Source organism: Eucyclogobius newberryi, unplaced genomic scaffold (assembly GCF_026437365.1).
Source record: "Eucyclogobius newberryi isolate DKJ021-1_F unplaced genomic scaffold, fEucNew1.0.hap1 SCAF_1, whole genome shotgun sequence".
Taxonomy (NCBI): Eukaryota; Metazoa; Chordata; class Actinopteri; order Gobiiformes; family Gobiidae; genus Eucyclogobius; species Eucyclogobius newberryi.
Genome location: NW_027315723.1, coordinates 37072131 through 37087256, shown reverse-complemented (window position 1 = coordinate 37087256; position 15126 = coordinate 37072131). Strand labels below are relative to the sequence as shown.

General features: G+C 36.5%; 2 protein-coding genes across 3 annotated transcripts; one reads left to right on the top strand and one right to left on the bottom strand.

The window, feature by feature from the left end:
• Positions 1–380: 380 nt before the first annotated feature.
• On the bottom strand, positions 381–2601 carry mtif3 (mitochondrial translational initiation factor 3). 2 transcript variants are annotated; one of them, XM_072445387.1, is made up of 4 exons: positions 2526–2601; positions 1452–1917; positions 709–857; positions 381–637 (listed from the first exon to the last, which is right to left on the bottom strand). In XM_072445387.1, the coding sequence occupies exons 2-4, from the start codon at positions 1912–1914 to the stop codon at positions 416–418; spliced, it is 834 nt and encodes a 277-aa protein (XP_072301488.1). In that variant the 5' UTR covers positions 1915–1917; positions 2526–2601; the 3' UTR covers positions 381–415. The 2 variants fall into 2 exon arrangements, with proteins under 2 accessions (XP_072301488.1, XP_072301496.1); XM_072445395.1 differs by having other exon boundaries at positions 1458–1917.
• A 2280-nt stretch (positions 2602–4881) lies between these two features.
• Positions 4882–13814, top strand: LOC140363862 (adhesion G-protein coupled receptor G5-like). Its single transcript, XM_072450323.1, has 14 exons — positions 4882–4954; positions 5012–5128; positions 6227–6304; positions 6443–6605; positions 6971–7136; positions 7776–7910; positions 7981–8091; positions 8167–8203; positions 8367–8467; positions 8862–8983; positions 10440–10708; positions 10933–11026; positions 12106–12395; positions 12846–13814. Exons 1-14 carry the CDS (start codon positions 4882–4884, stop codon positions 12992–12994), a joined length of 1905 nt encoding a protein of 634 aa, XP_072306424.1. The 3' UTR covers positions 12995–13814.
• The last annotated feature ends 1312 nt before the right edge of the window (positions 13815–15126 follow it).

Below are 15126 nucleotides of genomic sequence, written 5' to 3'. Positions count from 1 at the left end.
TGGCTTTTTTGTGTGATTTTACAATGTTATTATGATAAACAATTTAACATATTAACATGGTTTTGAGCTGAAATCATAAATGGCCTTGTCTTATGGAATTAAAAGGCGCATCCGCATTTGGATTAGACTTTATATTGACATGCATTTTTGGAGGCTTTTGCTTATTATACCTGATCACATTTGGGTTGAGTACATTGTCTGGGATTATGCCTCACTGATAAGAAAAACGGTTTCCATCAAACACTTTGTTTACTATGGCCCACGCCTGGATGAGGGGATTACACAGACTACATTCTACATTGTTGCAAAGAATGCTTGTGTGAAAGTAGAAATAAGCGTTTTTTTTTTCCTTTTTCAAATCACAATTTCTCTGCGCGCAGTTTGTAATCGTCTCCTGTTTTCTGCTCCCACAGTCTCACTGCTGCACAGAACTCTCACTTGTGTCCTTGGAGCTCGTGTCCGCTGATTCTGAGCTGGACTCGGCTGTCGGCTTTTCCTTGGATTTCTGAGCGAGTTCTTTGGCTGACGGCGGCCTCAGGATGCACAATGCCGCCTTACCATCCCGGATCACTTTAGGCTTCGACACGAATCCAAAATCCGTCTCCATTTGATGCACTAAGTTCTCCAAATGCGAGTCCTGTGTAGACGGACAAAAAAGTCAATATGATGCGGTGTGTCTAATGAGATCTGAAATGTGTCGTTGCTCACCATGTTGCCTGTTGAACTGCGACTGGCCCGAAGTGTTATTCTGACATGGTGTTTCTTTTCCAGCCAACTCTCCACTTGTTTTAATTTGGTTTTACGGTCGTGAGTTGCGATACCGGACGAAAAGGTGAGCTCTTTCACTTGTACCGCCGCTGTACAAATGATTTAAAAAAAACAAAAACAATGGTAAATCTCCTGAGGAATATAGACTTATCTGTTGCGGGTTTTCTACAATTATGAAACCACAGACATAACATAACATAACCTAAATACCGTATTTTCCGGACTATATGTCGCACCTTTTTTCATAGTTTTGGCCGGGGTGCGACTTATACTTATACTCCGGAGCGACTTATATGTGATATTATTTGTTATTTTCACACTTGCAACTGCATTTCATACTCCAGTACAACTTATATATGTTTTTTTTCTTCTCTTTTTTGGCTGGTACGACTTAATAGTCCGAAAAATACAGTAATTGCAAATAAATAAATAATTTTAACATCATCTTTACAGCCCACAAGGAGCTTCTTTAGCAAGTTTTAAAGTAAAACAACTTAATTTATATCAGAACATAAGTAAATCCCCAAGCATTTCTGAATCACATGTTATGCTACTTCTTTGCTCTAAAAAGGTTTCCCAATCATGTTCACACGTGGTAATAAAAGCACTTGGGAATACACTTTTGATCAGCAGAAAATCATGGAATAACACCTCGGTCAGGTAAAGGTCCACACTTTACCTACACTGACCTGGCTTAGCTTTCTGTTTCTCCCTGAGCCTGAGCTGCTCCTCGTGGATCTGCTTCCCGCTCATCAGCCTGTACACGGGAGGATCCTGGCTCTCGCTCAGCAGCACCAGCTTCAGTCCCTGCTCGTCCATCATTTTGAGGACATCAGCCCGGTGCAGTGTCCCCATGTTATCCCCGCTCTCCCCGATGACCTGTATAAGACGATGGGGGATCCTTCTGCCAACGCTGCTCATCGAGGCGTTACCGTGTCCACTCGGCTTCTTCTTCTTGGCTGTGGGGGTTTCCTCCGTCTCCACTGCTGATGTACATAATGCAGCTCGACTCCAGAGGAATGTACAGATGTCGGGTTTGTTTCTGCATATGGTACTTCTTGTTGAAGATGACCAATAAACTGGGCAGCTACTTATCATCGATCGGGTGGAAAAGTTGAGCAGCCACCTGGCGCAACCTGCAGACATGTCCTAAAAATAAATGATTATTTATTAGTAATGATAGGATGTATAAATGCCTCTTAATAAAAAAAATTAGTTATTATATTCTGTGATGGAGAAATACATGATGGCCCCAAAGGTAATCATTGACAGCGTGAACATAACAAAAATATAATTTTAAAGCTGCACTATGTAACTTTTCTGGTAGAGGTAGGAAATACAAATTATTTGCCAGTAATGTTAATCCATTAAACTAACTTGTAAATTCAGTGTTTTATTGCTAAAACATATCTTGGAAACATGTGCATTTTTGCTGTGAACTCGGTCACCTCTCCACAGATCTGGCCTGTAATTTGGCCAAGTTGTCTCCATGGAAATGTATGGGTTTAATACTATACTGAGGAACATAACATTGAGCACAACAGTGTAAGACCTTCCACCTGAAATGTTGGATCGTGCAGCTCATACATCTTTTGATAACTTAAATCTTTACTGCAGTTTGTGAGGCTGAGATGGAATTGACAGCATTTTCTTCAACTGCGCCACTCTTGATTTATACGTCTTTTTGCACAATTTGCAGACAACAGCAGTGCAAGCGTGAATATTCACGTAAGCGCAAAAGATGTGTTATTACTCACTGTTTGCTCAATGTCATTAGATCATGCTTTCATCGAGTGTGGGTGAAATGACACTTCCGGGTTGTTATTCTTCTACAAAGAAGTGATTCTTCTGCCAGAGAAAACGCCATTCATCGTCCCCTAGTGGACACATCAGGAAGTGACCTAGTCAAAAAGAGTGTTTGCCATGGTGTTTACTTCAAGTCTTTATATACAATAAATAGTAAGAAAGCTTCAAATTAAACTACCCATATTCTAATCAGTTAAATCTGTAGACATATAAAAGTGCTGTGGAGGATAGGAATAACCTGAAGTAGCAAACATCCTGCAGACCATCAAAGAGGTTTTCTTTATTTTAACCAAATTGAATTAAATATTGGAAATGCTAAAAGTAAAGATACAAAGGGCCACCAAAAGCTCTCTATTTCTTGCTCTGGCTACTATAATACTACACTATAATAGTATAAAACAGCCTCACTACTTTTAAAACATAGGTGGTTTGTACTTATCTACAAGTCTGTTCCATCATCAACATTTGAAATAATGTACGGTTGCTTTGTACATTCATTGAAAAGTTGGAAACCACCAACTTCCACCCACTAATCTAAAAATAACACACACAAAACAACGTGATATTTTTTTTTATTTTTATATTGAATTTATTTATAGAATGAAAAACTCCATGAGTACCCTGTTGAATACAAAACACATAAAACAGAACAGAATATCTAAATCAAATGGCAATAAAACAATAAATAAAACAAAATAAACAAATGTATAAAACATACACAATGTACTACTGTAATACTGCTAAAGGATATTGATAAAAAAAAACAGAAACCTTCATCATTGTACTATGTTCAAATCATATAAATGTAGCCTCCTAGTTTCAACATTCATTACATGTTTTAAACTAAAACCATGATACAATGTCAACCTTTTGCTCAGTGTCGTAACTAATCAACATCTTGTTTTCATGTGTCGAAGGTTCACAGTAATAAATTTACAAGTCAAACGTTGGACGCAGGGCAGTTATATGCAAAGCAGATGTCGATGCGAGCTCTGGAGAGGTTCTGTGTTCAGTGAGTTTGTGTGGATCGTTCACACTAACGCATGTCTTATATTTTGGGGTAAGGGAATGCTTTAGAAAGAATAAAACATGGCACTAAACAACTGCAGGATTTGGATTATGTTCATAAGTCTCCTGAGTTTGGGTAAGAATTCAAATCATTGAAATTCTTTATTTATTTTATTTTTAAGTGATGCTAAAAGCGATATGGAATTTTTTGTACCATTTTTGTTGTCGACTTTCACTTTATCATTGACATTAGAACAACAAACTACCATCATGGGACAATAAAGAATTCAATATAAAACTGTAAATACGTTTGTTCAAAGGGATTTTCTATATGTGAAGTTAAGTCTGAAGTTTAATGGAAAAGTAGCACAAATTTTGACAACTTTTGACTATTGTTTACTTGACCCATCGTATGATTTGTAATTATTATTGTTTTACTTTTTACTGCATGATTTAATGTTTTATTTATGTTGGCTTGTTACAGGCATATTGTTCGTGTCTTGCTGTGATATGTAATTTTATATCTTTGATTTACATGTATATGTTTTGTGCCATTGTCCATGTCCTAAGAATACATGGTTTAAATAGGTAATAGTTGAATGAAATGATACTGCAGAAATGTTAGTCTCCTAATGTCAAGTTTTAAAATACTGTGAAGGAGAAACAATGCAAATTTACAATAACCACTATTATTGACAACATGAACATATGTACATTATTATTATTTTAAATACATTTTGATCTAAAGGAATTTATATGTGAAATTAAGTCTGAATTTTAATTTAAATAGTAGCACAAATTGCCAACTTTTAACGACTGTTTACTGTATGTTTTGTAATCATTATTGTTTACTTCATGCATTAAGGTTATGTTGTCTTGTTTACCTGTGTATTTTTAGTTTAAATGTAGTCGTTTTATTTTAATGTGAAGTTTGTGTTCAATCCTTTCTGCAGCAGAAGCAACAGACGACGGGATTGAAGACTGTATGTACCCAATTTTGTCATTTGTAACGATATATAACAGGTTTATAACAGGTATAACAGCTTTAATGCCAGTAAGTGCATATATGACCAAGTGACATGAATAAGAATCTCTCCCATTTTCAAATTCTGTTTCTCATAATTATAGTAACAACAATGTAACAAATACTGAACTATACTCTAAATGTATTACTACTACTATATTAATTCCACGTAACCTTTATCAAGCTCTCATTTATCTAATTGTGTGTGCGATTATGTCTGCAACTCCAAACTATGAGAATAGGAAATACTTTAACTATATTTAACACTCAGTAAAATGACTACTACTACTATCTGCTGCTACTACCACCACAAATACTGTTTCTACCATCACATCCCCATATTTCACTGTAACTCAACTGTTTGCACTGCTCCTTTTATATGAATGTTGTCCTTTTTCACTCCAGGTGTGCTCTCAGACCCTCAGAACTGCACCGACCTGAATGTCACGTGTCTGGTGATGGTGAACGTCAGCAGCCTCTTCATCGTTGATAACTTCACTGAAGGCTTTTGCGACAACGACAGTGAGTAAAGCTCAGTTTCACATATTTACTGTATGTGGCCAAGGCAGGTGACATATGTGTTGAGCAGATGCAGTAAATCATTATGTATTTCCTTATACAGTTTAGTACTAAAACAGAACCATTTGCCTACCTGTAAAAAAAACAGTTTAATCAATATATATACTGTATATTTTTAGTAAAATTTTAAAAGAGTCACTTATGCCTTTTGAAAACTATTCTTCTGTGGTTGCAGCTATGTCCTGTTGTAGTTGAGCATATGTTTCACTATCACTACGTAACTGTTAGAAGACTGAATAGTTCTGTAATGCTTGATTCTAATTAGAGTCAGTCATGTTTTCTTTCTGTTGTATTTTTATTGAACACATTTTAATGAATGATTTGCCACAATGTCCCTCGTTGAGTTGTTAATAAAAAGCACTCTTACCTTTCAGCACTTGGAAAAATGTTGCTTCTCCAAAATGAAACTGTCCCAATAGAATATTTCTGTAAGTCTGTAAAATATACATATTTTTTCATACAATGCTTATCAATTTATTTATTTGTACGACTTCATCTATTGTTGATTCACAACAGGCGGAACATCCAAATGGAAGAATGAAGACAGAAAAAAGAGGAAAAAAACAATCGAAAGAATACCTATAGTTGATAAAAGCGGCCTTCTGTTCCTGAGAAAGTGGCACAGCAAGAGGGAATTATCTATCTACCGTCTGAAAGGAATGAACTGCCCAAGCATTGTCGTTATGGACCACGGAGGTAATGAGAAAATGTGATTCAAAATGTAGAATATAATCAATACTGTCTTAAAGTAAGTTAAAAACCGAATAAACCAATAAAATACGAGGACTAGTACAAAGCAAATGACCTAAATTTTTAATGTTGACAATAAATGCTCAGTTTAGACAGATGTTGTTCAATTTGAAAAAGTGCATTCTAATTTAACTTTTTCTAATTAATATGGCTACATTTTATTCTGTGTCCAGGTAAATGTAACTCATCAACAACATATGTGTCAGGTATATTTTAAAATGGTCCATTTTTGTTGCACTTTATACAGTATAATACGCTCCATGTGTCTTAACTGTCTTTCCTTGCTCCCAGATACATGCATTATGACGTGTTTCGAAACAAACGTGTGTGACAATTCCAAATACGATGAGTCCACCTGCAATGGAATAGGTACGCTCACTAAGATCATTTTCCAATTTCTCACCACGAGTACATGTTCAGTAGTTTGAGACTACTCAAACTAGAATACTTTGTGCCACATTTTTTTTCATCTAGTCATAGTCATAACTAATTTGATTCTCTTTTTAGATCCATCGATTAAGGATTTGTTCATTGTGAACGGTAAAAGGTGTATCAATTGTAACAACCCAGTGAAAAGAGCCAAAGAAGAGAAAAAGCTGACTGATGTGATGCCCGGCCTGCCCAAATTTACTACAAATTCTACAGAACCACTGGACCCTGCTGTAGCTGGGTAAGTCCACAATGAAGAAGCCTATTATTGCACTTATATATGCACTTATTCACGTGGTCTTCGGGTTTGACTCTTCCTGTCTGACCCAAACAGAGAAAAGTATTAGTTCTAGCTTGTCTTGCACTGTGCCGTGGCCCAGGGCTTAGGTCGCAGCACTTTGCCAATCGTACTGTTGTTTGATCAGAAAATATCCGGGTTTTCCTGAATTCAGAAGGTGCTCCAGTATATACATTGTGGTATGCTTACATCTAACAAAAGATATATTTGTTTTAAACATTAGGACCTGCAGAAGGATGTATATTTAATGACAATCAAATATGAGTAGCAAAAAAGCATGTTTAACTTCATCGTTTTTTGTTGAACAGACAGGTGATGGGCGCCTTCGATAGTACATTTGTGGATCAGTTCAATGAGTCAACCGTGGCCTTGACGTTGGGCGAAAGCATCACTGGAGTTTTACTGAAGCAGACGGACCCTAAGCACATGGAGGAGGTGTCATTCGGCTACACCAGAATCAACGAGAGCTTCAGTGTGAGTGACACAAGCATTTTAACTTCACTTTTATTGTATTCCCTTTTGTCCACCGTCTGATAAAAGGAAACTATAAAGCTTCTGGGCATGTAAAACATAAAGGGAATGATATAACCCTCTTGTTTTCCAGTAAAATCAACCATTCAGGGATGAATCCGGATCAGTTTGTACTTCTTTGGTTAAATCGGTTTTGTCTTTGAAATGGGACTTTAAATGTTCAATCTAGTGTCAATCAGACCGTCACTGCAGACAGCAGCTTTACTCTTCTTGTATTTACTAAAAATGTGCATGTCTTATTGCCACTTATAAGTGATAATCAATCTTACATCAGAGGCCATCATGACAGAATCTCACCTCCACAAAGAGTCCATGCCTTGTTTAAAACTGAAGAATTAGCTTAGGTTTTGTCAGGTGTTTTAGGGAAAATGAAATGAAAACATAATTTCAATTATTGCTCCAATAGATTACAAAAAGGGTTATGATTAACTAAAGACTATAAATGTGTTGTGAAACGGGGGAACATGTTAAAAAGGTTAGATATTAGTTCTATTGTTCGATCCAACTTCACTGTTTGCATCAAGTACAGAAAATATGATTAATAATAGCTGCTTTTAATTCATTATGTGATTATTATTTTAGATTGTTGAAGAGAGACAGGCCCTCCGTGGCTTTTCCAGATCTTTAACTGTCTCTAAGGAGGCGTTTGAGAAGGCCATGAGTTCGAATACAAGCGAACCATTTGCAGCAGTTTTCCGCTTTCTCAATATGTCCAAGGTAAGGTTAATAAACTTGAAAGTATTGTAAATGTTTAAGCTTTTTGTTGTAATAATTACATCCTTTTTAGGATGAGTATAACAGCACTGTCTTGGGAGATGAAGTTTTAGCTGTTGAGATGGGAACTGTTATCAAAAACCTCACTGACACAATAAACATCAACTTCTGGAACTTGAACTACGTCTGTTTTGAAAAATAAAATTAAATTTGTTGAATTAAATTGACTATTGTAATGTTTATGTTTCGATGTTTACAGAAAGGAAAACCAGACTGTTTCTCTTGGAACGGCAAAGGTAAAAACCTTTCTAGATGTGTAAATAGGTTTGACGCTGGGACAGTTTCTACTGGAAAACCTGGATCGATATAACTCAAAAAAAAAGAAAAAATCTAAGTCCTTTTTTCTGACTGGTTTTATTCTGTAGAATTGCTTTGGTCCTTGATGTTTTGTTTCTGCAGGAAATCGGCCAAACTGGAGTATGGATGGCTGTGAGACAATAATTGTTGGTGGTAATATAACATGCAGGTGTACTCACATGACATTCTTTGCTGTCTTACTGGTATGTATCACATTCTACTTATATTTGCATTATTTTTCTTGCATACACCATAATATACTCTTAATACGTTTGTCTGTCCTAATTTTGCTTTTTGACTTTGACAGTCAAGAAATGAATGTAAATAAAACCATTCTTTATTATGTCAAACTGACCTATCTCCATGGAAAATCTTCTAAAATTTCGGTTTAACTCTCTGTCTCCATGGTGACAAGCAGAAACCTTACGCGGTGCTGCTTTTAATAAACAAATTAAGTAGATATCACGCTGAAAGTTAATGAATCTGAATCTAACGTCTTCTTAGTTGCCAGGGCTTACAACACCTTTGCTTTTCTTATGACTTTTATCACCTGAAAATATCCTCCACCTTGGTAAAACATGAAGCTGGTGTTTTCAGACGCCGCTCAATGAAACCATCAGCAGCTCCACTCTGAACATTCTGACCACCATCACTCGTGCCGGCTGTGGCATCTCCATGTTCTTTCTTGGCATCGTTCTCTTCATGCACTTTGTTATGAGGTAAGCAATGGCTCTCTTGTAATAGTGTGGTTACTTTTCTGGAGGGTTGGCCACCTGCTTGTCTTTGCCTGGAGTATAATAATAATTTGCAGACTGGTCCCTCACTGCAGAATTGCCTCTCCATAGATCTGAGCTGTAACTCTGCCCAGGGGAGTCACCTGCTTGTCTCTACAGCGATAAATACATTAATATGGAGGATACTCTGAAAAGCAAAAACATCCAAAATCCATTGCCACGGAGACAAGCAGGTTTAATATAGTGTGCCTTTAATATAATTACACACTTTATTAGAATAACACAACTATGGGTAAACATTGTTTCTCATGTTTTATTTGTTTTTGTGTGTTTTCTTTGACAAACTTTGTTATTGTACGTTTCACTGAGCTACAAATTGAGTCACCGTTTGTGCAAACACTTTAGCTAATCACTTGTAGGACATTGCCAAAAATACTAATTTAGTTCATTTAGTTTCAAAAAGCGAATGATAATCTATTACATTTTCAGTAAAACTTGTGCCCATCAATGCAAATCAACTCCTGATCATATTTATATTTATCTATATGAAAATGAGAGATTTGAATAAAGACCTAATCCTACGGGGACAATGTGGAATGGTATTGTCACCAATGCAAATGGGCGACAGCAAACTTCCTCTTTGTACACAACACGGTGATTTTCTGTGGACTTAAGTTTTGTATTCTGACCATTCGTACTGTTTTTTTTTACTGCTGGATATATTACAGTAGCTATTGCAAATACGGGCCTATTTTTCCTAAAACGTCTGTTAAAATGACCCCCATTTAAAACTGAACCCTCTGGAGCACAAACTATTGGCTGGAGCCTTTGTGAAGCTGAGACTCTGTAGTTTTGTCTGTTTTACTCTATTTATAAGTAGAAACAACCTCCGCACAGAGGAAATCAGGTTTTAAATTACACCTAGGTTTTCTTATTTAAATATATGAATGAGTAAAGCTGGTGTTGGAGGATGGTCTGATTGACACTAGTTTGAGCATTTGTTGGGTTTTGACAATTATTCTTTAAAAGCTTGATTTAAATTGACAAAAAAATATTTTTAGGGACTTGTAATAAAGTAAAAAAATCCTATTAATTTCACATTTTTAGGGTTTTAGTTTTAGGGCAAGGCTTGTTTGTGAGTTTGGAGAAGAAACTGACCCTGATCCTTCCCAGAATGATTGCTTTGACTGCAAATAAGTGGGTTACAGCTTTATTTTTAAAATATCAAGCAGCTCGAGACTTTCCATTTATCAGATGTGGAAAAAAATTGAATAAATATAGTAAAAATCCGTGCTAAGAGTTCATTTCAATTATAAGTAACTGTAGGGCCCTAATCAACAGGTCAGATGACATTTGATATTAGTGGTATAAATGTACATTCACTAACACATGAGTGAGTCTCTTGAAACGTCGCAATCATGGTTTGTTTCTTTCTTTTCAGGAGGGCCAGATCCAGTAACTTCACAAAAATTCTGATCCAATTGGTGTTTGCCATGTTCCTGCTGGTCTTCTCTTTCCTCGTGAATGACTTAGTGGCGAAAACCAAACACGCCGTCGGCTGTACGATTATGGGCGCCTTGATGCATTATTTCATGCTGAGCACTTTCACCTGGTTCGCAGTACACGCCTTCCACCTCTGTCTGCAACTCTACTCCGGGGGCAAGATACAGATTCAACGCTACCTACTTAAAGTCTCCATTATAAGCTGGGGTGAGAGCTAAATACTTGTACTACAGTTTGAATTTAGCTCATCGTGGATTCTGTGCGGTGCGAATCAGTGAGTGAACATTTTGGCCGTCAAGTGTAGGTGTAAGGAATTGAGTAAAATTGAATTTGTTTGATACAATCTAACCACATTCTTCAATAATACATTTGTTTTGTTGCATATGACTCAGATGATTATAACAAGAGAGCTTTTTTGTCTTGTTTTTCAGTGATTCCGGGTATAATCACAATCGTCCTGCTGAGTGTGGGAAAATACGGAGAGCTGACCATCAACACCGAAAGTGTTGAAACAAGTGTGTCCATGTAAGTTTGAACTTTATATCACTTTTCAGCACGGCCAAACACTAAAAGTCACTACACTGCCTGTCCAAAAAAAAGTCCCCACGGATTAAAAAGTCACACGCACTTATATTTCGTTGGAGCACCTTTAGCTTTGATTACATATGACATACGAGACTACACATTTGGTGATTATGATTATATTTACAATCACTAAACATTTGACCTATTTGTCTCCAGTTTGACCATTTTTGTAAAGTCTATAATTGTACTTTCTGGTTGGACGTAGGGCAGCAAAAATAACATAGATACTTTCACAACTGTTACCTAGCAACCATACTGAAAGCAAGAGCCAAAATCCATATAAATTATGGTGAGGAAAATTATGATTTGAGAAACAATAATACCATGTAACACCTTTATTTTGTTGAATGATTGTTTAAACAGAAAAGTGTGTTATGTGTAAACGTGTTTTCAGTGGCATGTTGCACATTGATGACATCACATAGGAATTCTGTTTTAGAACTCAGCTCTTCTCACTATAATTTTAAACTCTTATTTTTCAAAATATCTTCACAAACTGTAACTTAACAAATATAAAACTATGATAAATATTTACTGTAGGTTTTATACCACCAAACTAAGTCATAAGTACAAAAACGTTAGAACCTGTCATACAGACTTTAAACATTTATAGTGTAACGAGGCTGTGCATATCTTTTTGAACAGTGCACTGCATAGAGAGTAACTGAGTTTATAGTTATTTCATAATTCATATGATGTCAAATTTACATATTTCCCTCAAAATATAGCAAGTCCAAATTGTTTTAGATTGTGAAATATTTGAATTACATTTCTCACTATCCAACCCAATATTCAATTTAATTTTGTTTATGCCCAAAGACAAAAATAATTATGAAACCAACATTAAGCCAGTAATAAAATACATAAATTAATCCATAATAAGGTTGAAAATAAATTGATTCCACAAATTTTCTATACAAAACTACTATTCACTACTACACTATGCTATGATTATTGCTATATCTGCTGCCACGTTTAATATGAATATGTAAATAATTGATCTCCTTCTTGCTCTCTAGGTGTTGGATTCTTGACAATAACGTCCACTACATTGTCAACATTGGCTACTATGCTGTGGTGTTCCTCTTCACCTTCTCCACATTCGTCCTCATGCTGACCTGGTTTTACTGTGTAAAGCAGGGCCAGAAAGTAGGCGCCGGTCAGAAAAATGTCTCGAGTTGCCAGAAGATCATCACCATAATGGGCTTGTGTTGTATCCTGGGTGTGACCTGGAGCTTTGCCTTCTTTGCCTATGGAGACTTCCGTATTCCTGCTTACTACTGTTTCACAATCCTCAATTCATTCCAAGGTATTTGCATCCAAGCACTCTATTTCCATCTAGTTGAAGGTGCTGTAACATTTCTAATGGGGCGTGTGCCTCTTGGGTGCCTTCATAAATATGTTATTGTCTATTGTAGTCATTATAGTTTTATTGATATTGGTGTATATTACTCATTGAGGGGGAAATTGGAGTTTTTCCCCTGATAGGAACACAACAGAAGGGCTCAGGAAGAACTGAACTACCATCATCATGATAAACAAATGTTTAACCCTCTTCCAAACTACTTCCCAAATCATCCTGAAAACATTATTTCATGAGAGATATTATACTATTGCAATATTGTCCATTTTGTAATACATCTCCCACCTCTAATTTAATAATCAGCCATTTAAAAAAATGCACACATTCTAATTATATAGAAATGCTTTTTACTAGGACCCTAAAGTCACGAGTCAATATGAAATGTCTTTCCTCCAGGTTTTTGTTTGTTCATCTACTACTACAAGACCAGCCGCGTGGAGCAGAATACGGACCCGGACAACAGCAGCAGCAGAACTCTCAAGACCAACCTGGATGACATATTCAACCCTTATGACAACAAAGGCATGAAACCCAAGCCAGAGTAACTGTTGTCTCATATTCTCATGTAAAATGTCTACTAATTTGGAGTGGTTGTATGTATTATTATAACCTTTATTTATACAAGGATGACCTATCCTATATTATAATGTGTTAAGGCTTATTTTAACTTTTTATTCTCGACACGCACACAAAAAAACGCTTCCTCACCCTCCGCAGCTGGTATATATATATACATATATGTACAGATAGAGGCCCAGATCTACCACACCAGACAAGACCCAAGGTGTAGGCTGTGCAAAGGGGGCTCTGAGACAATCCCGCACATAACTGCAGGGTGCAAGATGCTGGCAGGGACAGCATACATGGAGCGCCATAACAACATCTGTGCAGGGTACGGGCTGGGGACCCCAAGGACAAAGTGGGAAACACCTCCAAAGGTGGTGGAGAACGACCGAGCCAAGGTCCTCTGGGACTTCCAGATACAGACAGACCGAATGGTAATGGAACATAGTGGTGGTCGGCAAGGGTCAGAGGAAAGCCGTGGTGGTGGACATTGCAGTACATGGGATGGTAACATCTGGAATAAGGAACACGAGGAACTGGAGAAATACCAAGGGCTCAGAGAGGAGCTGGAGAAGGCCTGGAGCGTGAAGGTATCGGTGGTGCCCGTAGTGATCGGAGCACTTTGGGCAGTGACCCCCAAACTGGAGGACTTGAGCAGATCCCAGGAAAGACATCAGACATCTCGGCCCAGAAAAGTGCAGTGCAGGAACAGCAAAGATACTGGAGAACACTCAAGCTCCCAGGGGCCTCTGGTAGACACACACACGCACGCTCGCACGCACGCACGCACACACACACACACACACACACACTCTTGACTTTAGTTCAGTTAATAGATTACATTTTAGGAGTGCTTGTGGTTAATTTGTTACTTATAATATGTTATTTATATATATATATATATATATATATATATATATATATATATATATATATATATATATATATATATATATGATTTTTGACTTTTGTTCATTTTACAGATTATATTTCAAGAGTGTTAATGGTTAATCTGTTACTTATGAATTCCTGTAGAGAAATGTCAACGTGGAAAGATAATATGTGTTTATTTTAATCTAGACAAAAATAAGTTGGAATGAAAAGATGTTTATTTTGTGATATATTTTCAAGTGATGTTTGAAATGTATAATAAGTATAATTATTATTGCCAGGACATTTATGTACTTAAAAAAATGTATAACAATAAAAATATTTACCCTCACTTACCATTTCAGCTTCTCCAGCAAAAACAAAAAAATCAACAAAGAAAAACAAAACATACATTATATTTCCTGGATCAATTTACTTTTCATTTATTGGGCACTTTCGAGCTTTAGTCATATAATACTTAGATGCAGTAGATGTGCAGTAAAGGTTTAATTGTGTCTGAGATAGGTTCTTCTCCAGATCCGGTTCTACTCTCTTAGTTCAGCTTTGTGCTCACTGCTCATACCTTGTGGATCTTTAAGGTGACAAATATATATACAACTCAATTATGTCCGAAAGGATGGGACAAATACTCACAGACTTGATCCACAATGATCAGACAGGATTTATGAATTAACGACAAACACAGATAACAACCTTACACATAATGAACCATAAAAAAATAAATACAAAAAAAAGCCATGATAATTGGTTTGGATGCTGAGAAAGCCTTTGATTCTGTTAGCTGGCAATATTTATTTACAGTGCAAAATAAAGTTCAAATAGACAATTTAATTATAAAATATTGGTCCAACATCGAGAAGTAAAATCAATGGTCTTCTGACAGATTCACTGACTCTGGAAAGAGGGGCGCGGCAGGGCTGTGCCTGGTCTCCCCTTCTGTTTGCTTTGTATTTGGAACCATTGGCTGTTTGTTACAATTGCTGGGATGGAACATAAGACCGCCTCCTACGCTCATAATTTTCTATTACAGTAGTTATTGTGTACTTTATTCTGGAACTGAATATATATTTCTGGTGCCATTATCATAATGAGATATCACATAAAGGTCTTTGATTGCTTTAGAGACAAAGGTTTTTTCTACATTATAGATGGCAAGAAAGTGAATGACACTTAGTGTGATAAAATGTGAATATATGAGTATATTTCTGTGATGTATTTTATC